Source organism: Nerophis lumbriciformis, linkage group LG05 (genome assembly GCF_033978685.3).
Source record: "Nerophis lumbriciformis linkage group LG05, RoL_Nlum_v2.1, whole genome shotgun sequence".
NCBI lineage: Eukaryota > Metazoa > Chordata > Actinopteri > Syngnathiformes > Syngnathidae > Nerophis > Nerophis lumbriciformis.
The window spans coordinates 25140333-25166539 of NC_084552.2; the positions used below are offsets into that span (position 1 = coordinate 25140333).

Consider the following 26207-nt stretch of genomic DNA (forward strand, 5'->3'; position numbering starts at 1 on the left):
CATCCCACAGGTGAACAGGCAAATTGGGAACAGGTGGGTGCCATGATTGGGTATAAAAGTAGATTCCATGAAATGCTCAGTCATTCACAAACAAGGATGGGGCGAGGGTCACCACTTTGTCAACAAATGCGTGAGCAAATTGTTGAACAGTTTAAGAAAAACCTTTCTCAACCAGCTATTGCAAGGAATTTAGGGATTTCACCGTTTACGGTCCATAATATCATCAAAGGGTTCAGAGAATCTGGAGAAATCACTGCACGTAAGCAGCTAAGCCCGTGAGCTTCGATCCCTCAGGCTGTACTGCATCAACAAGCGACATCAGTGTGTAAAGGATATCACCACATGGGCTCAGGAACACTTCAGAAACCCACTGTCAGTAACTACAGTTGGTCGCTACATCTGTAAGTGCAAGTTAAAACTCTCTTATGCAAGGCGAAAACCGTTTATCAACAACACCCAGAAACACCGTCAGCTTCGCTGGGCCTGAGCTCATCTAAGATGGACTGATACAAAGTGGAAAAGTGTTCTGTGGTCTGACGAGTCCACATTTCAAATTGTTTTTGGAAACTGTGGACGTCGTGTCCTCCGGACCAAAGAGGAAAAGAACCATCCGGATTGTTATAGGCGCAAAGTTGAAAAGCCAGCATCTGTGATGGTATGGGGGTGGATTAGTACCCAAGACATGGGTAACTTACACATCTGTGAAGGCGCCATTAATGCTGAAAGGTACATACAGGTTTTGGAGCAACATATGTTGCCATCCAAGCAACGTTACCATGGACGCCCCTGCTTATTTCAGCAAGACAATGCCAAGCCATGTGTTACATCAACGTGGCTTCATAGTAAAAGAGTGCAAGTACTAGACTGGCCTGCCTATAGTCCAGACCTGTCTCCCATTGAAAATGTGTGGCGCATTATGAAGCCTAAAATACCACAACGGAGACCCCCGGACTGTTGAACAACTTAAGCTGAACATCAAGCAAGAATGGGAAAGAATTCCACCTGAGAAGCTTAAAAAAAGTTCCCAAACGTTTACTGAGTGTTGTTAAAAGGAAAGGCCATGTAACACAGTGGTGAACATGCCCTTTACCAACTATTTTGGCACGTGTTGCAGCCATGAAACTCTAAGTTAATTATTATTTGCAAAAAAAAGAAAAAGTTTATGAATTTGAACATCAAATATCTTGTCTTTGTAGTGCATTCAATTGAATATGGGTTGAAAAGGATTTGCAAATCATTGTATTCCGTTTATATTTACATCTAACACAATTTCCCAAATCATATGGAAACGGGGTTTGTAGAAAATCCTCAAGTCGAATTGACTTGGAATTTCTCACACAGCTTTACAAAGGTGTTTAGCCCAATCACCTCTAAATTTAGTATACACCTTTAGGCGACTGCTAAGCACATGTCTGAATAATATGAGCAAGATTTGTAAAAACAGCAACTTAGCAACTAGTTGTTCCTAAAAGGCGCCTCTAATGTTGAAAACATTGACACTTATCTCATAGTTGTGGACCTAAATATGATGTCTACAGGTAAAATCCCCCCCAAAATAGACAGAGTAGGGATTGTTTTCTAATGAGTTTAAATGCATTTTGGAATGACCACTTTTAGCTCCAACATGTAGTAGGCCTGCATCAGCTTGCTGATGTCACCCAACATAAGACTGCAGGCAATTTTATATTGTGTGTAAGTGCCTGATCAACGAATGGTTTGCGCAAAGGATTGTGTCTGTTTACTGAGCAAAATAAGGAGCGCCTAGGCCGATATTCGATAAGTCAGTCAACCGACAATAAATTAAAATTAAGTTGGTAAGTTTTCCAGCGTTGATAAATCGCCATGTGCATGCTTTTCAAGAGCATTCACACTTTTCATCGGTTCCAGCAGCTGTGCCCGTTTGTACCGGAATGAAAAGAAGGGGGTGAATTTTATTGTCCTTCATTAACTGTCTTTGAGTCTTTGTGCGACGTGGCAGGGCCGCTGGCCCACTTGCATCACACACTGCGACAAGTTAGCATGTGACCAACACATGTAGTAGCAAACGATCACAAAAGCAAATGCCACCGCAACAGTCTGGAAAAAGATGAGCCTGTCAACACCGAGGAGTCAGTTTGCCGAATGTGCTCCAATACAACAAAACCTGCACGCCTGCTTGGAACACAATCACCCGACAGTCCACACTCACTTCGCGTTTGGTGAACAAGAAGATAAATGGAGTGCGCTCACAGAAAGTGTGGTTAAATACATCGTCAAAGACATGCTGCAATTTAAAAAATTACCATTTCTAAAAGTGCAGACATGTGTCATGTTGTCATGTGGGTGTTATCTCACTCTGAATCTGCCAGACTTAAAGGGGAACATTATCACCAGACCTATGTAAGCGTCAATATATACCGTGATGTTGCAGAAAAAAGACCATATATTTTTTTAACCGATTTCCGAACTCTAAATGGGTGAATTTTGGCGAATTAAACGCCTTTCTAATATTCGCTCTCGGAGCGATGACGTCACAACGTGGCGTCACATCGGGAAGCAATCCGCCATTTTCTCAAACACCGAGTCAAATCAGCTCTGTTATTTTCCGTTTTTTTCGACTGTTTTCCGTACCTTGGAGACATCATGCCTCGTCGGTGTGTTGTCGGAGGGTGTAACAACACGAACAGGGACGGATTCAAGTTGCACCAGTGGCCCAAAGATGCGAAAGTGGCAAGAAATTGGACGTTTGTTCCGCACACTTTACTGACGAAAGCTATGCTACGACAGAGATGGCAAGAATGTGTGGATATCCTGCGACACTCAAAGCAGATGCATTTCCAACGATAAAGTCAAAGAAATCTGCCGCCAGACCCCCATTGAATCTGCCGGAGTGTGTGAGCAATTCAGGGACAAAAGACCTCGGTAGCATGGCAAGCAATGGCGGCAGTTTGTTCCCGCAGACGAGCGAGCTAAACCCCCTATCGACCCTAGCTTCCCTGGCCTGCTGACATCAACTCCAAAACTGGACAGATCAGCTTTCAGGAAAAGAGCGCGGATAAGGGTATGTCTACAGAATATATTAATTGATGAAAATTGGGCTGTCTGCACTCTCAAAGTGCATGTTGTTACCAAATGTATTTCATATGCTGTAAACCTAGTTCATAGTTGTTAGTTTCCTTTAATGCCAAACAAACACATACCAATCGTTGGTTAGAAGGCGATCGCCGAATTCGTCCTTGCTTTCTCCCGTGTCGCTGGCTGTCGTGTCACTTTCGTCGGTTTCGCTTGCATACGGTTCAAACCGATATGGCTCAATAGCTTCAGTTTCTTCTTCAATTTCGTTTTCGCTACCTGCCTCCACACTACAACCATCCGTTTCAATACATTCGTAATCTGTTGAATCGCTTAAGCCGCTGAAATCCGAGTCTGAATCCGAGCTAATGTCGCTATAGCTTGCTGTTCTTTCCGCCATGTTTGTTTGTGTTGGCTTCACTATGTGACGTCACAGGAAAATGGATGGGTGGTTAAAATCAGGCACTTTGAAGCTTTTTTTAGGGATATTGCGTGATGGGTAAAATTTTGAAAAAAACTTCGAAAAATATAATAAGCCACTGGGAACTGATTTTTAATGGTTTTAACAATTCTGAAATTGTGATAATGTTCCCCTTTAAGTTTGGTTTTCATATGACCTGTTAATACATCTGATTACACTGTAGTGTTTATCTTGTTACTTTGCACTTTTGTTTAAGAAGGTCCTAACTTGATTGTCAGCCTACATGTTCAATATTGAAGTGCAACTTTGTTTGTCAATACTTTATTTTATCATTTTATTTTATGTTTTGTTTGTGTGTATTTGAGGGCCTCAACACCCTCCTTAACATATTTTATTGCTTTTGGTTGTGATTTTTATTCAAATGCAAAATGTTGCTAAGAGACAAAGTATATTGTATTGTTATTATTTGCTTGTTGCAATTAACTTGGAAATTTAAATGTTAATATTTCAATTACAATGTAAAAATATAGGGGCAGCACGGTCATACAGGGGTTAGTGCATGTGCCTCACAATACAAAGGTCCTGGTTTCGATCCCCTGGCTCGGGGTCTTTCTATGTGGAGTTTGCATGTTCTCCCCGTGACTGCGTGGGTTCCCTCCGGGTACTCCGGCTTCCCCCAAAGACATGCACTTGGGGATAGGTTGATTGACAACACTAAATTGGCCCTAGTGTGTGAATGTGAGTGTGAATGTTGTCTGTCTATCTGTGTTGGCCGTGCAATGAGGTGGCGACTTGTCCAGGGTGTACCCCGCCTTCCAACCGAATGCCACTGAGATAGGCTCCAGCACCCCCTGCGACCCCGAAAGAGACAAGCGGTAGAAAATGGATGTGATATTTAAAATATACGAGAAATACAAGTTTATTGCATTTAAATGGCTTAAGGGGCTGATTAAAACAAATTTAAATGATTCTTTTTGGTGTCTGCATGCGTTCGTATTTTCATATGTATGAAATACATTTCTTGCAATATGCACTTTCTTGCGTCTAGAACAATCCAGCGCACACTCGCCATTCGTGCCAGCGTCTCCCAGTACGCATATTCAGTGTGCTAAAAAAGTTGGATCGCACCACCACGCTTCTAAAAAAATGCCCATAAAAAGGAGGTACATAAATGTCTGTTGCATGTTTCAAAACATAGCAAAACGCAGGAGTATGGTAACATGAATGTGCAGTAAATTAGTGTCTCCATGGTAAAAGCTGTGTACTCTATCGTTCAAAATCATTATGAGCGAAAAGAACACACATGACTTTGCTTTTCTAGGATTCTAAGGATGATAAAAAAGTCTTGAAAGATGCGGCAAATAGAAGTTACCATTGTCGCCTTCAAAGCCTTCTAAAACTACGTCAAAACCCTCAACCAACGTTTTATATACTCACTGCAAGTAATTATATGTAATGTAGTAACAGACACACTCATAAAAATTTGTAATATGTACAATATTTACCCTATTTTGGTCATTTCAAGCAATACCGAAACTTATTTCCGCAGCGCATTAATTTCCGTTTCCACAGCAGCACACTTCCGACAACACATGTGTGTTTCTATTTCCGGAAACAAACGTGAGTGTTTTTTTTATCATGGCCGACTTGTTAACAGAAAACCAAGACAACTATTTTTGGACAAATGAGGATTCACAACCTTATCTTTTTGAAACTGAATATATGGAGGATGAACTGCGGCTTATAAAGGCGAGTACTAAGAGAGGGTGAAACATTGGAGCAGACGGAAGTCGAGAGAGTGAGGTCGGTGTGACTGGACACTGCAAATGTGGAACTTGGAATCAAGCTATGCCGACATAAATGGCGTGCTTACCTAAAATCACTCGAGTCTGATCAAGTACAGTTACGGTACTTATCTACTAATTACTCAAAAACTAATTGATACTATGGGAAATTACTGCCAGATTCATTTTCAGTAGCAAAAAATGCATCAGGAGAACTTGTCGGTCATCCGGATGCTTATTTCCTGTCCACCAAAGAATTTGGACCAAAACCCATACAAATAGCATTTCCAGCCATGACTGTACACTTGGGTCAAAATGGTACAAACCCCGTTTCCATATGAGTTGGGAAATTGTGTTAAATGTAAATATAAACGGAATACAATGATTTGATAATCATTTTCAACCCATATTCAGTTGAATATGCTACAAAGACAACATATTTGATGTTCAAACTGATAAACATTTTTTTTTTGTGCAAATAATCATTAACTTTAGAATTTGATGCCAGCAACACGTGACAAAGAAGTTGGGAAAGGTGGCAATAAATACTGATAAAGTTGAGGAATGCTCATCAAACACTTATTTGGAACATCCCACAGGTGAACAGGCAAATTGGGAACAGGTGGGTGCATGATTGGGTATAAAAGTAGATTCCATGAAATGCTCAGTCATTCACAAACAAGGATGGGGCGAGGGTCACCACTTTGTCAACAAATGTGTGAGAAAATTGTTGAACAGTTTAAGAAAAACATTCTCAACCATCTATTGCAAGGAATTTAGGGATTTCACCATCTACGGTCTGTAATATCATCAAAGTGTTCAGAGAATCTGGAGAAATCACTGCACGTAAGCAGCTAAGCCCGTGACCTTCGATCCCTCAGGCTGTACTGCATCAACAAGCGACATCAGTGTGTAAAGGATATCACCGCATGGGCTCAGGAACACTTCGGAAACCCACTGTCAGTAACTACAGTTGGTCGCTACATCTGTAAGTGCAAGTTAAAACTCTCCTATGCAAGGCAAAAAACGTTTATCAACAACACCCAGAAACGCCGTCGGCTTCGCTGGGCCTGAGCTCATCTAAGATGGACTGATACAAAGTGGAAAAGTGTTCTGTGGTCTGATGAGTCCACATTTCAAATTGTTTTTGAAAACTGTGGACGTCGTGTACTCCGGACCAAAGAGGAAAAGAACCATCCGGATTGTTATAGGCGCAAAGTTGAAAAGCCAGCATCTGTGATGGTATGGGGGTGTATTAGTGCCCAAGACATGGGTAACTTACACATCTGTGAAGGCGCCATTAATGCTAAAAGGTACATACAGGTTTTGGAGCAACATATGGATTTGCAAATCATTGTATTCCGTTTATATTTACATCTAACACAATTTCCCAACTCATATGGAAACGGGGTTTGTACATAAAACAGTTCATAGCTTACATGTAACAATACACAGTGCATGCTGATGTAAAAGGGATCAGCTAGGGTGGTTGCGCCAGATCGAAGATCGTTCATAAACCTCACTCCCTGACAACTTTAAATAGTGTGCTTGCCGCCGGGTTTGCAGCTTGGGATTTAAGTCTCGTGGCGAGCACACTTACTTCTCAATCAGGCAACCTGGGTTCGCGGTGGCAGTATGGGAAGATCGAAACACAACGCAGAGCCGCTACAATGACACCACATGAACACAAGCCAGACATGCTGTCATTCCTCAGGCTAAAGATAAGGTTAAAAAAATGGACTTTCTTGCACCATAATACAGATATTTAAGGGGCGACAACAATGTCCAGTTTGTCAAGAGTGTGGTGTCAAAACGGAGTTCATCATTCGTCATTATCTGCTGGAATTCCGTTCGTGTTTTGGGAAGAGTCTGTTTTTCTTGGCTGGGATGGATCCATAAACAATACTGCTGTACACAGTGGGGATTTGGATCGTTTTTCCAACAGGATCCCTCAGTCAATAATAATAACAATCCACAGACAGGACATGCTCTTGTATGTTTTTAGAAGGCTCAGGCAAGAAAAAAAGGCACAAAACTATTGAGCCCAGACAGCATAACCCACCTGAAGAGACACACACACACACACACACACACACACACACACACACACACACACACACACACACACACACACCCACACACTCACACTCACACAAATACAGCAGAGGGAGGCTTGTTTCTGGCAGCGGTCTTTGCTATGCCTGTCAAAAGTTGACCAGTGGAGCACACAGAGTACCCAGAATCTACGCAACAACTCTTCTTCAGCCAAGCCTGTTGAGGTTAAAGCAACAAAATACAGAAATGGAGACTAGAATTTTCTGCAGTGTGACGTACTGCTCTTTACCACACATCTTTCTGCTTTTAGAGACGCTACTGCACAAAACAGGCTAACCTAAAAAACATGTATGAAAGTCTGGTCCAGAGCTTTATTTAACACCACACATAGGATTGTAGATATTCGCATGCTTATTAATATCACGCAGTACACTCCTAAAGGTCCCATATGAGAGTATTACTTAACACTTTAAAGTGTCAGATGTGCCACAATACTGTATTGGAAGTGTGCTGACCGAAATCTACCAGCCGATTGATGAGCTGTGTTTGTCCAAGCTGGTCTCTAACAGAGTGTGTCTGCAAAAAGCAGAATTTTGTGTACAAAACCCAAAACCAGTGGAGTTGGCACGTTGTGTAAATTATGAATAAAAACAGAATACAATAATTTGCAAACCCTTTTCAACCTATATTCAATTTGCACTGCAAAGACAAGATACTTAACGTTCGAACTGAGAAACGTTGTTATTTTTGGAAAATAATCGCTCATTTGGAATTTCATGCCTGCAACATTTTTCAAAAAAGCTGGCATAAGTGGCAAAAAAGTGGGTGCCATGATTGGGTATAAAAGCAGCTTCCATGAAATGCTCAGTCATTCACAAACCGGGACCACTTTGTGAAAAAATGCGTGAGCAAATTGTCGAACAGTTTAAGAACAACATTTCTCAACGAGCTATTGCAAAAAATTTAGGGATTTCACCATCTACGGTCCGTAATATTCTCAAAAGGGTCAGAAAATCTGGAGAAATCACTGCACGTAAGCGGCATGCCCGTGACCTTCCATTCCTCAGGCGGTACTGCATCCAAAAGCGTTGTGTAAAGGATATCACCACATGGGCTCAGGAACACTTCGGAAAACCATTGTCAGTAACTACAGCAAAAATGGGAAAGAATTCCACCTGAAAAGCTTGAAAAATTGGTCTCCTCAGTTCCCAAACGTTTACTGAGTGTTGTTAAAAGGAAAGGCCATGTAACACAGTGGTAAAAATACCCGTGCCAACTTTTTTACAATGTGTTGCTGCCATTAAATTCTAAGTTAATGATTATTTGCAAAAAAAAAATGTTTATCTAACTTTAGAGATCATTATACAGGAGTGTCTATGAATGTTCTGATTCATCCAGGTCATTGTAATCTCAGGGCATTCAATCGATCGCAACTGGACTGTAGGGTTTGGGTTAGAAGACATTTCGCCTCTTATCCGAGTAGGGTTAATCAGTTCATGCTCATAGACATAGATTGGTCAGATCTTGTCTTAGACTTAGATTGGTCAAAACCCCAAATATAAAACCTCCAAAACCAGGAGAGTGTGCCTGGGCAAGGATGGTTTCGCCCTATTGTAGTGAGAAAAAAAACTGTTTTGCTGCAAACGAGCAATCTTACTGTCAAAGCCAACGACAGTCATTGAATTGTAATTTCCCCTCGTTAGCATTGAGGTATTTTGTGAATCGACTACTACCAGTCCGAAATAGTCGGAATCACCGCGTTAGCATACCATTCAGTTGTAAACAATTGGCATTCTGGTCACCTTCTGTGACCAGAATGTTTCTAACTCCTGTTATTTGTTGGAGGCTAAATTGCAGAGTCTTTCAGGAATGGTTGAAAGGACAGTGTTGTATGTGGGAGAAAGATGATGTCGCAGACTAGCTCCTCTGTTCAGGGATGGTTTTTCAACCTTGAGATAGATGGCTTCCCTCACTCCTCTTTTGTACAATCGGTCCTCCCTGTCCAGTCTGTACATTTTTGTTCTCAAAGGAGTGCTGTTTCTCCCTGAGGTGCAGGTAGACAGCTGAGTCTTGGCCTGAAAAGTTAGCCCGTCTATGCTGTGCGATGTGTCGGCTTAGTGGTTGTTTTGTTTCCCCAATATATGAATCAGTGCATTCAACATTACACTGGATAGCATACACCCGATTTTTTTTTGTGGGTTTGGGGTGTCCGGTCTCTCGGATGCACTGGCCTCTGTCTCAGGGTGTTGCCTGCTTTGGAGTGTAGTGGGATGTTGTGTTGGTTAAAAGATCTTCTGAGTTTCTCAGATAGACCTAATACATATGGAATAATTTTGCGTCTGTCACCTTTTCCCTCCTCATCCACTCTGTTGTTTTTATTTCTGGAACTGGATGCACTTTTCACAAACGACCAGCTGGGGTAGCCAGAGATTTTGAGGACTTTCCTTTAAATGCCAATACTCTTTGCTTTTGGCCTGTGGACTGATAGGAACCTTATCATCTTTCTGTTGTAGGATTCTGATAACGCCCAGTTTGTGTTCCAGTGGGTAGTGTGAGTCAAAAAGTTGGTATCGGTCGTATGTGTGGGGTTCTCGGTAAACCCCGACATGGAGGCCCCTGTTTTCTCCAATGTGGACATCACAGTCCAAAAAAAGGCAACTTACTGTCTTTGACATCCTCACATGTGAACTTGATGTTCTTGTCCACTTCTTGGTTTCTGATTTTCACCCATGTGTCATCAACATATCTGTACCAATGACTTGGTGCTGTTCCCTTAAAAGAGCTTAGAGCTCTCTTTTCCATGTCCTCCATGTAAATATTTGCTACTATTGGGGATACAGGTTGGCACAACCATGTTTTTGAATTTAATTGAAAAATTGAAAAGCATGTGTTAAGGCAAAGTTCCAGCAAAAGGCAAATCTGTTCTGTGTTTAGTGTGGATCTATCCTGTAAGGTGTGATCACATAGTAGACGTTGCCTCACCGTCTCTACTGCATCTTGGGTTGGAATACAGGTGAACAGGGAGGTGACATCGAATAAAACTATAGTTATATTTTTGTCCAGTTTTAGATCTCTGATCTTTGCTACAAAGTCAATCGAGTTTTGGACATGATGTGGAGTTTTGCGAATCAGAGGTGCTAAGATGTTGGCCACATACTTAGCAATATTGTATGTCACAGAGTTAATGCTGCTGACAATGGGTCTGAGGGGAGCCACATCTTTGTGTATTTTTGGAAGGCCATAAATGCCAGGGATGGTGTCTTGTGGGTATAAGCTGTAATACAATGCCCGGTTGATGGCTTCTGACTTCTGTAGAGTTTATAAGTACGCAATGATTCTCCTCTTATACCCACTTGTGGGGTCCCTTTTGAGAATTTCATGTGTTGGAGTCTTTGAGCAACTGGTTTTGGTCGTCAGTTGTGTTGAGAATTACTGTGCGAGATCAGCTGGCAGGATTGTGATGTTTTCATCCTCGCCCAGTGATGTAACTGCCCAGCGATGTAACTATTGAGGAGTGTTGTGTTTAAGGAGCTCCCTCGTTAAACCATCTCCCCGCGCTATAGGGGAAAATCTAAATTTTAAAAAACATATTTGATTAATTTATGATATTTTCTATCTTAGATTTTAAACACCAGGCCATACCAAATAACAATGTAATATATATGTCAAGTCAATTTTTTTGTAATTTTCTGTGTAGCTTAAAGGGGAACATTATCACAATTTCAGAAGGGTTAAAACCATTAAAAATCAGTTCCCAGTGGCTTATTTTATTTTTCGAAGTTTTTTTCAAAATTTTACCTATCACGCAATATCCCTAAAAAAAGCTTCAAAATGCCTGATTTTAACTATCGTTATATACACCCGTCCATTTTCCTGTGACGTCACACAGTGATGCCAACACAAACAAACATGGCGGAAAGAACAGCAAGGAATAGGGACATTAGCTCGGATTCAGACTCGGATTTCAGCTGCTTAAGCGACTCAACAGATTACGCATGTATTGAAACGGATGGTTGTAGTGTGGAGGCAGGTAGCGAAAACGAAATTGAAGAAGAAACTGAAGCTATTGAGCCATTTTGGTTTGAACCGTATGCAAGCGAAACCGACGAAAACGACACGACAGCCAGCGACACGGGAGAAAGCGAGGACGAATTCGGCGATCGCCTTCTAACCAACGATTGGTATGTGTTTGTTTGGCATTAAAGGAAACTAACAACTATGAACTAGGTTTACAGCATATGAAATACATTTGGCAACAACATGCACTTTGAGAGTGCAGACAGCCCATTTCAGGCGCGCTAAGAACATATATTTTTCCACGATTTCAGCACTCAGGTTAACCATACCTAAATAGACACAAAATACTGCATTACACAAGACTACCCGAATGTACTCGAATGATTGAAAAAAAAAAAAAGTTTTTAAGCTAAATTATTGGTAAACACAGTTTATGTATAATAATTTACGTAAAACCACGAGTAATGAATAAAGTTTTCATCAATTAATATATTCTGTAGACATACCCTCATCCGCTCTCTTTTCCTGAAAGCTGATCTGTCCAGTTTTGGAGTTGATGTCAGCATCTGCTTTGAGTGTCGCAGGATATCCACACATTCTTGCCATCTCTGTCGTAGCATAGCTTTCGTCGGTAAAGTGTGCGGAACAAACGACTGACCATTTCGTCGGCTTTCCCCACAGCCTCGTATTTTGAACAAATTTCGTCCAATTTCTTGCCACTTTCGCATCTTTGGGCCACTGGTGCAACTTGAATCCGTCCCTGTTCGTGTTGTTACACCCTCCGACAACACACCGACGAAAGTGAGAAAATGGCGGATAGCTTCCCGATGTGACGTCACAACGTGACGTCATCGCTCCGAGAGTGAATAATAGAAAGGCGTTTAATTCGCCAAAATCCACCCATTTAGAGTTCCGAAATCGGTTAAAAAAATATATGGTCTTTTTTCTGCAACATCAAGGTATATATTGACGCTTACATAGGTCTGGTGATAATGTTCCCCTTTAATGCAACTCCCATGTCTGTAGCTGACAGACGACCAGTAAGCTTTATTATTCAATGTTTTTTTTCCTTTTAAAAAAAAAGAAGAAAAAAAAGACTTCTCTGTAAAATGATGGGCGGAAACTTGGAGTGGGCATAGCTAGCTTAGGACGGGTCCGAGGCGGTATCGAGTCATCATGGAGAAGGAGGCTTTTCCTTCATGACGTCATGAAAAGACGCACTTTAAAGGCAGGCATTTAAACACCTCTTCTCTCCAAATTGGACAAAAGAAGTGAGGGACATGATAGATGTTCTTCATGATTGGTGTTCATAAACAAGGTTTTAAAGAAACATATTACTGTTAGAGCATCATTAAAAAGTCACTTCTGATTAATAGGGCACTTTGGAACATCCTTTGCCCTGTTTTTTTTAACAGTTTCTATTCTTCGAGTATTACTATCCAGAAGTGTTGCGTTTAAGAAGCATCTTCGTTAAACCAATTTCTCACCAAATTAAGCAGTCACTCAATCACTCACTTTGAAGCTAGCGCAGCTGTTAGTCATTGCACTGCAAGCACGCACACACACACATGCACGCGGAGTGAACATGATGCAACTTTAGCATGACAAGGCTGGGACACCCTTGTGAGACATAGTAAATTAAGGAAGATGGGATGATGTCATGAGGCAGATCACTTGATCCCCTGCGCTCTTGGATGGATTTGAAACAACACAATCAAGCCCCATGAGTGAGTACATGGCAGTAAAGTTCATTGACTGTATCACTTCTGACACGGACAAGTGGGATGGCTCCTGCGCTCCCCTAGAGACACAATCTAACATTTAAGATGTTATCTCGCTTCATCTCACTGAGCTCAATTATAGACATGGTTTCAGTCCTAATCTGATCCCTCATAAATTCTGCAGTCGCTCTGATAAGGTGATTTAAATTAAACAGATTAACACTACCTCACTTGGCGAAAAGATGTTACGAAAATGTAATTATTGTTAGAAGCTTTTCACATTACTTACTAATGATGCTCTTGGACCTTGAACAAGTTCTTTAAGTGTTTATTTGACTATATGTGTGTGGGGAAAACAATCGAATGATGTTCCATCAGTAATACGTGTCCATAGAGCCCGTTTATGAGCCCCAAACGTGAGAAAAATCTATCATTTCCCTCACTTGTTTGCTCCACATTTGAGAGCAGAAGTCTGACTTCACGTCTTAAAATAAAGTCTGCGTCTCTGTCAAATATCCCTCAGTCGTTGCATGAAATTACACAGAAAATTACCTGTTCTTTTCGCCAGTTTTGCAGTCTGTTTATGGGCACAAAATCTATTTATGATCTCCCTCACTTGCTCCACTATTGAGAGAAAAGGTGCTCAAACAGTGGCTTGGAAAGTTCTCGGTAGGCTTTGCTACACATATTAAAGAAGACTTATCATGCAAAACCAACTTTTCTTGCCTACTTGTTTTTGTGTATTTCCGATCTGCATAAGCTCCGGAATTGTAAAATCAAACCATTAATGCATTGCAGAAATACGGTAATTATAAAACAATCTTTCTTTCCTTCATACTTCTTCCAAACAAGCCATTTGGAGATTGCCCGGTTTGTGACGTCAGCAGGTATCTCCATATATTGCACAGGTTTTTCGGTAGTAAGTCCACCTTATTGGTTTTGTTTACCAACACAGGTCACCATACACACGTAAGACGTGGCTGGCTAACTTTTATGTTTCGCAGCAAAGTGCCTTCAACTGGTAAAGTCTCTCTTCGTGTGTGCCACTTCGAAGATTCTTGCTTCACAAACCTGCAGCAAAAATAATGATGGATTTTCCCAAAAGCTACTTTTAATGGTGGAGGAGGTGCCTACTATTTATGGCAATGGAGGGGAAAATGAAACAGTAATAACAATACACTGTATGATGCGTTACCAATGTTAGCTTGATTTGTAGAGTAGCTTGTAATTTGGCCTTCTAATGTAGGAAAACCTACAGCAATATAAAGAATGATTTTCCTAAAAACTACTTTTTATTGCGGGGCAGTAGCAATGAAGGAGTAGGTTATTTACATACTTAAAGTTCGTACACCCACACGCACATTCAATATACAAACATACACATACTGTACATATACACTCACTGTACAAACACATATACACATTCTGTACATATACAAGTACATATGCATACTTACACTCATGCACATAATCACGTTTCATCAAACATATATTAACGTTGTTGCCCTAGGGTAAACTGGGTATAACACATGGCACACGGACAAAGCTTATCCTATTATTACTATAACAATCTACAAGGTTAATGTGGGTTGCTTCTCTTTCTCCCCCTCCATTTTTCTGCATTCTTTCGTATCTCAAGTTATCATTACGTATATGTATTGTTGCATTTGAACAACTGTATTGTTGATAATAAAGGTAAAGTATTGGTATTGTTCATTATCAATAGCGCTATTTCTATTGGTATTTGAATTGCTCCATTTGTAGTGTAATAATGCTCATTGTAATTTCTGTATTATTTTTTATTTTCGCTAACTGCTTATTTGCTATTACTTTTACCATCATATTTGTACATATCGTATTTGCTGATGTTGCTCTATTGTTGTTGTTGTTGTTATTGTTTGCTGTTGTTGTTTTTGTCTCTCTGTCTAATCCCCCTCTTGTCCCCACAATTTCCCCCTCTGTCTTCTTTTTTTCTCTCTTTCTATCCCCTCCTGCTCCGGCCCGGCTGCACTAAATGATAATATAAATACATTTACTAAAGTCAAATACAAATAAGGCAACAAGAGAAGTATCCTACACTTCTCTTTTGTAAAGTAAATCTGAACAGCCGACATGGGCATCTACATCAACTATATGATTTGCCTGAGAAGCTGCACAGGACAAGAAAAAAAAAAAGAAAAAAAAAAAAAGGATTAAGTTATATAATACATTATTACGTTAGCGCTGTAGCTCATAACGTAGCTTGTCGCTTTAGCCAATTGTTGACAAGCTACACACTACAAATATGGCTGCCGGGGCTGGGACGAATTTTAGGTCAGCGTGAGGGAGCGCAGTGAGGAAGGGTTCATTTGCATCTAACAACTCCGCCTTGCAAAACGGCCTGTTTTCAGAGGCTGCCAAAAAGTGGCTTGAAGATAGGTCTTCACATCAAAATCTATACACAATTTTGACCAAGGAACCATCATTACATGTTATGCAGACCACAAAGAGGTGTTTTAAAAATACAAAAACATATCATAATATGACCTCTTTAAAAGAAAGTGCTGCCAACTATATCAGTTAGCTAGAGACGCAGCTCACATATCTACACTCGTGTTGCCAAAGTTTGTTATCCCACTTCTTGATGTTACGTTGTTCTGTCTGATTAGAGATGCCCGATAGGATAAATGCGTTAAAATGTAATATCGGAAATTATCGGTATCGTTTTTTTTGTTTTAAATTAAATCAACATAAAAAACACAACATACACTTACAATTAGTGCACCAACCCAAAAAACCTCCCTCCCCCATTTACACTCATTCACACTCATTCACACAAAAGGGTTGTTTCTTTCTGTTATTAATATTCTGGTTCCTACATTATATATCAATATATATCAATACAGTCTGCAAGGGATACAGTCCGTAAGCACACATGATTGTGCGTGCTGCTGGTCCACTAATAGTACTAACCTTTAACAGTTAATTTTACTCATTTTCATTAATTACTAGTTTCTATGTAACTGTTTTTATATTGTTTTACTTTCTTTTTTATTCAAGAAAATGTTTTTAATTTATTTATCTTATTTTATTAATTTTTTAAAAAGTACCTTATCTTCACCATACCTGGTTGTCCAAATTAGGCATAATAATGTGTTAATTCCACGACTGCATATATCGGTTGATATCGGTATCTGTTAATCTCGGATATCGGCAAAAAGCCATTATCGGACATCCCTATATCTGATGTGATACAGTGCAAATGAAAAAAGTTGATAAAGTGCACACTATTGCTTCTATACATTCTGTTGGAGAGAGGTGTGGACAAACACAAAAACAGCGTGCTCTTACTAAAAGCTATTTTAATGTGTTCCAGCATCAACATTAGACTATTGTGGAACCTCTCACACTTATTTAAAATTGTAGTAAAATACTATAATATGGGACCTTTAAAATACCAAAAATGTCCGTCCAAGTGTCCTACCTGTGCACTCATGCTGCAGACCCTTTCCATAGTATCCCTTCTCACAGATGCAGTCGTACTGTCCTGTGTGTGTTCCGCACTTGCAGCTGGCCATCACGTCGCAGCATTCCCGGCCGGCTTCACACAAGGAGGAGCAGCGGGACAGGTCCTCCTGGATGTACAGGCCTGTGGGGAGATCTGAGGACACAGGAGTGGATATGGTTCACGCTTTAAACATAAAAAAACCTGCTTGCTTTAAGGACTCTTCCTGGCCGACAAAGAGAGAAGAGACGGAGCTGATACTAGTGGCGTTCTCACGGCCTTATCCGAGACTGTCTCTGATCTTTACTGCAGCTTCTCCCCCAGTCTGGGTTTTCCGACATCCTGCAAGAACGTGTGCATGATTTACAACTCGCCCCTACTCTTATCTATTAGTGATATTTGGACCAAATCATGGGAAGTCCCACTTAATTTTGTGTGTAATTTTGAATGTGCGTGATGCAGGGTGGGGGGCTTTAATGGCTGCTGGCACAATTTACCAGCTGACATTGTCAAATTTAAAATGGAATGTTTTATATTCTGATTGAAGTGTTGAAATGTGATGAAGATGTGGCACCACAGCTTCTAAAGTGTGATGCATGATGTGCTCTTACAGACTTAAAGAAGTACAGTATTTGGAAAAAGGGGTGCAATCCGATATGTCCCAAAGTCTGTCAAGTTGGTTAACAGATGTGTTTTTTTTAAACTTGATGGTTAGATCATCCTCAGAATCCTTCCATAAAAATATGGAAAATGTTTTTGGACACTCCAAAATCATCTCGCTTAAATCTTGATAAATCATCTTACCTTCGTGCAATGCTCGGCGAGCCAGTGCTTCAAACTCGGCAAAGTTGTGCACCAAGTAGCAATGCTGGTCTTTGGGCTGTGAGGCCATATCGTGCAGCTCTCGGATGTTCCCCTGCCAGATGCCCAGCGTGAAGATCTCCACACCGCGCTCCCTCAAAGCCGCCGCAACCGGGCGAGGATCTCCGCCGTTTGAGTAGCCGTCGGTGATCAGAAAGATGACCTTGCTGGCATTTGCGCGGGAATGACGCAGGATTTGCTTAAGTATGCAAAGAAGGAAATACACACACATTAGAATACTTAATTTGTTGTTTACACTTCTTCTACTCCTAAACCAAAAGAATGACAATTTGTCAAACATGCACACCTATGTGTTAGCTAAGGTATAGTTTTTCTGACAAATACATCACTTAAAATGTCTTATACCGTTCAACAATACACCCACTTTAACTATAGTTCACAGGTGTCAAACACAAGGCCCGGGGGGCCAAAACTAACCTACCCGCAAAAGCCTGGGTATAATATGTGTCGATAAGGCATTTCATGTTTCTTGATTAATTTATTTAAATTTTGACAGAAACATTTTTAATTCAGGCAAATGCAGTTCTTAGCTCGACATTATTTGATACAACAAGCTATTCCAAGCTTTTTTTGTTCTTGAAACCTTTTTCATATTCAATTTTACACTAGTCGAACTAAAATATCTGCTTGTCACTTTGACTTCTGAATCCAAAGCCAATTTTCCATCAGTTTGTTGGAAAACAATGATAATAATCAAACAAGAGGCAACTGTGTAATAATCAGTCTCTCCAGGATTTTGCGGGCTTTTTTGTGTGATTGTTGTCGCATTAGATGCCTGATTTCACTGCAGCATTTTCAAAAGTTTGCAGCAAAATCTCCCCCGTGATGCTTGGAGACATTGAATTGGTTGGATGTTTGCATTACTTTCGAGCAGTGGTTCTTAACCTGGGTTCGATCGAACCCTAGGGGTTCGGTGAGTAGGTCTCAGGGGTTCGGCGGAGCCTCCGCCACGGAGGTAAAGACACATCCGACTTATTGTGTGAATAAAAACTTCTTCCTATCGGCGTATTATGGATACCACCAAACAATGTTCCCTCTAATTTTCCATCTGATTGATCGATTGAAACTTTTACTAGTAGATTGCAAAGGACACAGTACAGTACATATTCCGTACAATTGACCACTAAATGGTAACACCCGAATAAGTTTTTCAACTTGTTTAAGTCGGGGTCCACGTTAATCAATTCATGGTAATGTATGTAAGGTGTGTAATTTGTTGTGAGTTCATGCACTGTATTGGTTTTGTTCTTTAAACAAGGTGATGTTCATGCACGGTTCATTTTGTGCACCAGTTAAAAAACATATGACTTTTTCTTGAATTTGGAAAAAAATAACATTTTATTTTTCACTAAAGAAGGGTTCGGTGAATGCGCATATGAAACTGGTGGGGTTCGGTACCTCCAACAAGGTTAAGAACCACTGCTTTAGAGTTCTGCTGGAATAAATTTGAATGGCGAAAATGTTGACAACTGGCCAAAAGGTGCAAGAAATTGCAAAGATTTGGCAAAATTGCTAGGCTGCACATAATTTGTGGGATTGGTTGAGTAAAAGGGTCCAAAAATGTTGAGCAAAATTGGTTGAAAACAAACATGACTGCCATAAAGCAAATCTTCGGCTATGATTATAAAATTTGAGGATAACTGCGACTGAGAGGGACAAGCGGTAGAAAATGGATGCATGTTTTAAATGTATCCTTGCATGGCTTCCAAAGCATTTTGAGTACAACCTATAGGTGGTGCTCCAACTCTCCTTTCTAGACTGTATATAATCACAGAGCACATCGGTTTAGAGATAGGGCTAAAGTGAATATTGACGAACGTCACACATGACCACAACCCTCAATTGTAAGCTTCGACGAAAGCCTACCTCAGCAGGAGCGAGAGAAAATGAGAGAATGGCTTAAAACTGTAATGATTTCTCCGACAGACAAGCCAGCTGCTAGCCAGTGGTCTAAAACCACCAAAAAACAGTGGGCAGACTGAGCGAGCACCGTGTCCACCCCCAGATACTGTTCCCAAAGTAATTTTAGCTTTTTTTTTACCATCCACCACATACAATTAGACAGCTCTTTATTTTCAGGGGAGAGGAGGATCAGAAAATATTATTGTTTTCTTATCTGTTTAGTTTAAAAGAGGACAATGGAAAAAAAAGTCTGATCATTAAAAGAGCAGATTGTTATGGTAGCTGCCAGAAAGGTCATTTGTACTAAATAGAGGGATGAAAGAAGAGAGATTTCTCTGTCTTCTGGGTCCAAAGAGATCATGAGAAAAGAGGACAAAAGGGTGTGACGGGGTGAAGGAAAGAAAAGCTCTGGTCTTTATTGTCTAATTGGCCAAACATCAAGCGCGTCTGGCAGGAGAGTAATTACAGAGGCCATGAAACAAGGCAGCAAGCAAGTGTGGAATATGAGGAGAGAAGGAGGCTTTGTACCATAACTGATTTTACTTAATATGGTCGTCTGGGTGAACACAATTGCATTTTTATTTGTCTTGCTCATTTTGTGTTGACTCACATTTCAGTTGCATGAAATGGATGGATGGATGGGTGGCAATTTTTGAGTGACCTCGTCAATATTTTCTTATCTTAAAAGTTACTACAGTGGAAACCGTTTATGTCGACAGCCTCAGTACTTACCGACTGACATAGGTGGTTGTCAACATAATGGTAAATGAAACCAGCCATTGCTTGCACATTTATTTGTGACTTTGGCCAGAGACATGAGGAGAATGGATAATTATATATATATATATATATATATATATATATATATATATATATATATATATATATATATATATATATATATATATATATATAACATAACATTTTTTGGTTTGCTGACATTCTTTCATGTATGCATATTTTTATTTCGAGACTTCTGTTTCATATGACATTTTACACTTTTATACAAATATTTATTCCGGTAGCCATCCATCCATCCATCCATTTTCTACCGCTTATTCCCTTTGGGGTCGCCAATAACCTAAAAATAGGTCTAAAGTAGAGGTGGGGGAAATAATTGATTTTTAGATGCATCGCAATTCGGACATAGACGATTATAAAATCGATTAGTAAACGTCAATAATTGATAATCCATTTATTTATTGTAAATAAAGTAATGCGGACAGTTCTAAAATTTGGTTGACGGCAGCAAGTCACCTAACCGAGAGATTCGACCAGCTTCTTTATTATAAGGTTGTTATGTTCCAGTTTTGCATACATTAGCATTAATGTTATAAATGTGTGAAGTAATTTAACTCTTTCTTATTCCAAATGGATTGTTTTTTTAAAGTTGCAGATGATAAACGCGTATTTAGTGAAACAAAAAGAAATGTAAAACTGCATCACACATGAATTAAAGTTGCATCAATAATCGATTTTCAATCGAATCGGGGCTCCTGAATCGTAATCGTAATCGAATCGTGAGGTGCCCAAAGATTTCCATCTCTAGTTTAAAGGGAGTGTGTTGTTACTTTTCCAAATGTTCTTGTAATAAGACCATAAATTCGGTATATTAGATGGAATCCTTACCTATCTATACCAAAAATATGGTCTGATTACAAGAACATTTGGAAAAGTACATGAATAAGTAGACATAATGAACCTTTGTAAGCAGTGTTTTGTTAGTTGCTGTAGCACAGATATCAGCAAGGCCAAGAACCCTGTTCCAGTACAGCCCAAGTTGCATATAATTCCATCCCCATTGATGGAAGACAGAAGACAGTGTAACCTTCTGGATTGAATATTCTGTCATGATGGACTCTTTTGCTATGCATGTAGACATTTTGGCACACCAAATGACCCTGACACTGTTTTTGTTTCAAGACATTGTTTTAGAAACTGGGGAAAAAAAGCTACTGTACTCTGAGAACTACAAAGTCTTGACCTACACAAATCAAATGTGGACCCAACTAGTGGTGCCTTCATGAATAGGAAATGCACATTGTTGTACCCTGGAGTTTTGTTCAATAAATATTTGTATGATTTAAAGTAAATTAAAGTTTACCGTATAGTAGTACCACAACTTAAGAGTCCCCCAACGAGTATTTTGAGATAAACACTATGTCTCGGCTAATTGTTACCTTTTAAGTTGCAAGCAAAAATCTGAGTTACAAGCATACCCGCCATTAGTTGGCGAAGCTAATGCCACAGTTAACCCTTTAAGATCTGCCCAAAACATCTGGGGCCTCATGTTTGTTCAGATGTATCAATAGAGAACTTGACATGAAAATCTGCGGTGCCTCATGCCAACTTCATGCATCACGTATGCACATTTCTATAGACTGTTCGGGCTTTGCCAACATTTGAGTTCAACAATGTAAAATGATCGAGGCAAGGACAGAAAATTATTTGTGAGGATGATCTAGGCAGTCATTTTGCCACCTATTGCTGTCACAATGTTTTTCTGTGACTCCAGCACAAACTTTGCCAGTCTGGCGGATAGTTGCAGCCGCCAGTGGTTGCAGCAACATGCCACCAAAGACTGTGGAGAAATGTCAAGTAGCTCTGCTGTGTTTTAATAATACATTGAGTAATCAAACAAGTGTCAGAGACTTTCATATCCTTTTTTTGTATGTTGGCATTGCAAACCAAATATTACATAATTTTCACATGAAACGCTAATCTAGCCGCGAGCAGGCTACTGTATGAACACATTTTGCTGTAAGTTACAACAATTATATTTGTGTTGGGCTTAATCAGAGTCACCCACCTCTGCTAAAGTTTTACGTAACATTGCACTGACAATCTTTTCAGTTGGGGTGCAGCACGACTTTGTCTCTGGTGCGCTCGTTTGTTTTCTCCATGCACATCCATCTTCTTCTACACCTTTTTCCTGACGTCCAACCATTTATTTTTTGGGGGGAATGTGGGGGGGTTCTCAATCTCATCCCTCATTCTTTAGCTTAAAGCACAAGAAAGAAGCACCTCCTACTGACTCACACTGAATTGTGATTGGCCCGAGTGCCCAGATCTCAGGCACATGGCTAATTTCAATACGATTTACATATTAAAAGGGGGCGTGTCCTCGGCGTTCCCAGCTACACAGACATTAGCGATCAATTCCATGTTGATTGGGACGTAAGAAAGAAAGGCCAAAAATGACGGTGGACATTTATCCATGCAAATCTGGAAAAGCTGCTAATGGTGTCTTTGATGGAAAAACAAGTAGAATGAGATACCGTCAAATTCTACTCTATAAGGTAAATGCTACACATTAATATTACATTCTTTCATAAAACTAATGTTTTTTGTAGTACATTATTTTACATTGTTTTTCATATAATATTCATTATCTAAAAGCATGTTTTTCTTTTTAGAAGGTTTGTTACATGTTAAAATTGTGGTGTTTGGGGGCAGGCAAGCATGAGTTAAATTGTTTTCCGTTCATTTCAACGGAAGACGATTTGAGATACAAGTGTTTTCAGTTAAGAACAGAATCAATTAAGCTCGTAAATTGAGGTATTACTGTCTATTCTTAAAGGCCTACTGAAACCCACTACTACCGACCACGCAGTCTGATAGTTTATATATCAATGATGAAATCTTAACATTGCGACACATGCCAATACGGGTTAGCTTACTAAAGTGCAATTTTAAATTCCGCGCGAAATATCCTGCTGAAAACGTCTCGGTATGATGACGTCAGCGCGTGACGTCACGGATTGTAGAGGACATTTTGGGACAGCATGGTGGCCAGCTATTAAGTCGTCTGTTTTCATCGCAAAATTCCACAGTATTCTGGACATCTGTGTTGGTGAATCTTTTGCAATTTGTTCAATGAACAATGGAGACAGCAAAGAAGAAAGCTGTAGGTGGGAAGCGGTGTACTGCGGGCGGCTCCAGCAACACAAACACAGCCGGTGCTTCCCGGAAGATGACAGTCAAGCTTTACCATTGGCCTGTGGAGAACTGGGACAACAGAGACTTTTACCAGGAGGACTTTGAGTTGGACACGCAGACGCGGTACCGTGAGTACGCATGCAGCTGCAGCTTCCAAACATTTGATCGCTTGCCCGTACGTGCGTGCCGCTATGTGCATGTCACGTACGTAACTTTGGGGACTTTGGGGAAATATATGTGCTGTATGAAATTTGGGGAGGTGAACGGTACTTTGGGCTGTGGGATTGAGTGTGTTGTGCAGGTGTTTGAGTTGTATTGGCGGGTTATATGGACGGGAGGGGGGAGGTGTTTGTTATGCGCGATTAATTTGTGGCATATTAAATATAAGCCTGGTTGTGTTGTGGCTAATAGAGTATGTATATGTCTTGTGTTTATTTACTGTTTTAGTCATTCCCAGCTGAATATCAGGTCCCACCCGCCTCTCACAGCATCTTCCCTATCTGAATCGCTCCCACTGCCCTCTAGTCCTTCACTCTCACTTCACTCATCTACGAATCTTTCATCCTCGTTCAAATTAATGGGGAAATCGTCGCTTTCTTGGTCCGAATCGCTCTCGCTGCTGGTGGCCATGATTGTAAACAATGTGCAGATGTGAGGAGCTCCACAACCTGTGACGTCACGCTACTCGTCTGCTACTTCCGGTACAGGCAAGGCTTTTTTATCAGCGACCAAAAGTTGCGAACTTTATCGTCGATGTTCTCTACTTAATCCTTTCAGCAAAAATATGGCAATATCGCGAAATGATCAAGTATGACACATAGAATGGACCTGCTATCCCCGTTTAAATAAGAAAATCGCATTTCAGTAGGCCTTTAAAATATAGTTTGTTTCCTTGTTTTAATGTGCCTCTCTGGTTAAACACTGGCCCTTTTTTTCCACCCCTGGAGAACATTTGTTTACAACCGCCTTTGGCCAAAAGTTTAGTTTAGAGAAGAATAGTGATAAAAAGAAGACAGGAACACTTTATTAGACGGATAGTGTGATTGAATGTAGTATTTTTTGCTTTTCTTTAAATGATGCATGGGTCTAACCCTTGTTGGCAATGATAGTGGGAGTCCAAGTGAGAGATAACAAGTGATGGGAGTGTTTGCGACGATGGTATGTGTCAAAGTAACGCTGATAGCAAAACTACAGGCCTGCAAGGATTAGCAGTAGCTAATTAACCTCGACATAGTTTATACTTTCATGACTTCAAAAGTGTTTTTTTTCCCCAACTTGGCAGCCTTTCCACACCTTTTTGACTGTACTGCCAAAGTGGACCAGCTGCTCCTCAAAGATCTACATATGCATGGCAGCATCGCTGGATGCCAAATGCAGACATGCATGTACGTACATGTACCATTACACCACTACTTGAAACACATTTCTCTTCCTTCATTCGAAACAATGTGCACAATTAAGCCAGGACTTGATCACTTTCATTACAACGAATTACTTAAAGGGGAACATTATCACAATTTCAGAATGGTTAAAACCATTAAAATCAGTTCCCAGTGGCTTATTACATTTTTCGAAGTTTTTTTCAAAATTTTACCCATCACGCAATATCCCTAAAAAAAGCTTCAAAGTGCCTGATTTTAACCATCGTTATAAACACATGTCCATTTTCCTGTGACGTCACATAGTGAAGCCAACACAAACAAACATGGCGGAAAGAACAGCAAGCTATAGCGACATTAGCTCGGATTCAGACTCGGATTTCAGCGGCTTAAGCGATTCAACAGATTACGAATGTATTGAAACGGATGGTTGTAGTGTGGAGGCAGGTAGCGAAAACGAAATTGAAGAAGAAACTGAAGCTATTGAGCCATATCGGTTTGAACCGTATGCAAGCGAAACCGACGAAAACGACACGACAGTCAGCGACACGGGAGAAAGCGAGGACAAATTCGGCGATCGCCTTCTAACCAACGATTGGTATGTGTTTGTTTGGCATTAAAGGAAACTAACAACTATGAACTAGGTTTACAGCATATGAAATACATTTGGCAACAACATGCACTTTGAGAGTGCAGACAGCCCAATTTTCATCAATTAATATATTCTGTAGACATACCCTCATCCGCGCTCTTTTCCTGAAAGCTGATCTGTCCAGTTTTGGAGTTGATGTCAGCAGGCCAGGGAAGCTAGGGTCGATAGGGGGTTTAGCTCGCTCGTCTGTGGGAACAAACTGCCGCCATTGCTTGCCGTGCTACCGAGGACCTTTGTCCCTGAATTGCTCACACACTCCGGCAGATTCAATGGGGGTCTGGCGGCAGATTTCTTTGACTTTATCGTTGGAAATGCATCTGCTTTGAGTGTCACAGGATATCCACACATTCTTGCCATCTCTGTCGTAGCATAGCTTTCGTCGGTAAAGTCTGCGGAACAAACGTCCAATTTCTTGCCACTTTCGCATCTTTGGGCCACTGGTGCAACTTGAATCCGTCCCTGTTGGTGTTGTTACACCCTCCGACAACACACCGACGAGGCATGATGTCTCCAAGGTACGGAAAACAGTCGAAAAAACGGAAAATAACAGAGCTGATTTGACTCGGTGTTTGAGAAAATGGCGGATTGCTTCCCGATGTGACGCCACGTTGTGACGTCATCGCTCCGAGAGCGAATATTAGAAAGGCGTTTAATTGGCCAAAATTCACCCATTTAGAGTTCGGAAATCGGTTAAAAAAAGATATGGGTTTTTTTCTGCAACATCAAGGTATATATTGACGCTTACTAGAGATGCGCGGTTTGCGGGCACAACCGCAGAGTCCGCGGAATATCCGCGGATCGGGCGGATGAAATTTAAAAAAATTAGATTTTATCCGCGGGTCGGGTCGGGTCGGGTGGTTAAAAAAAAAATTGATTTTAAATAGATTCAGGCGGGTGGCAGTTAAACCAATTCGGAAATA

The 26207-nt window shown here is 40.5% G+C and overlaps 1 protein-coding gene across 1 annotated transcript in view; it reads right to left on the minus strand.

The window, feature by feature from the left end:
* svep1 (sushi, von Willebrand factor type A, EGF and pentraxin domain containing 1) overlaps positions 1-26207 on the minus strand; it is a 151799-nt gene that overhangs the window by 96202 nt on the left and 29390 nt on the right. The window contains exons 2-3 of the mRNA XM_061960999.2: positions 17338-17593; positions 16513-16689 (exon numbers count right to left, since the gene is read on the minus strand). Of these exons, the coding sequence (XP_061816983.1) occupies positions 16513-16689; positions 17338-17425 (265 nt within the window). The 5' untranslated portion in view covers positions 17426-17593. The remainder of the gene's footprint in view (positions 1-16512; positions 16690-17337; positions 17594-26207) is intronic.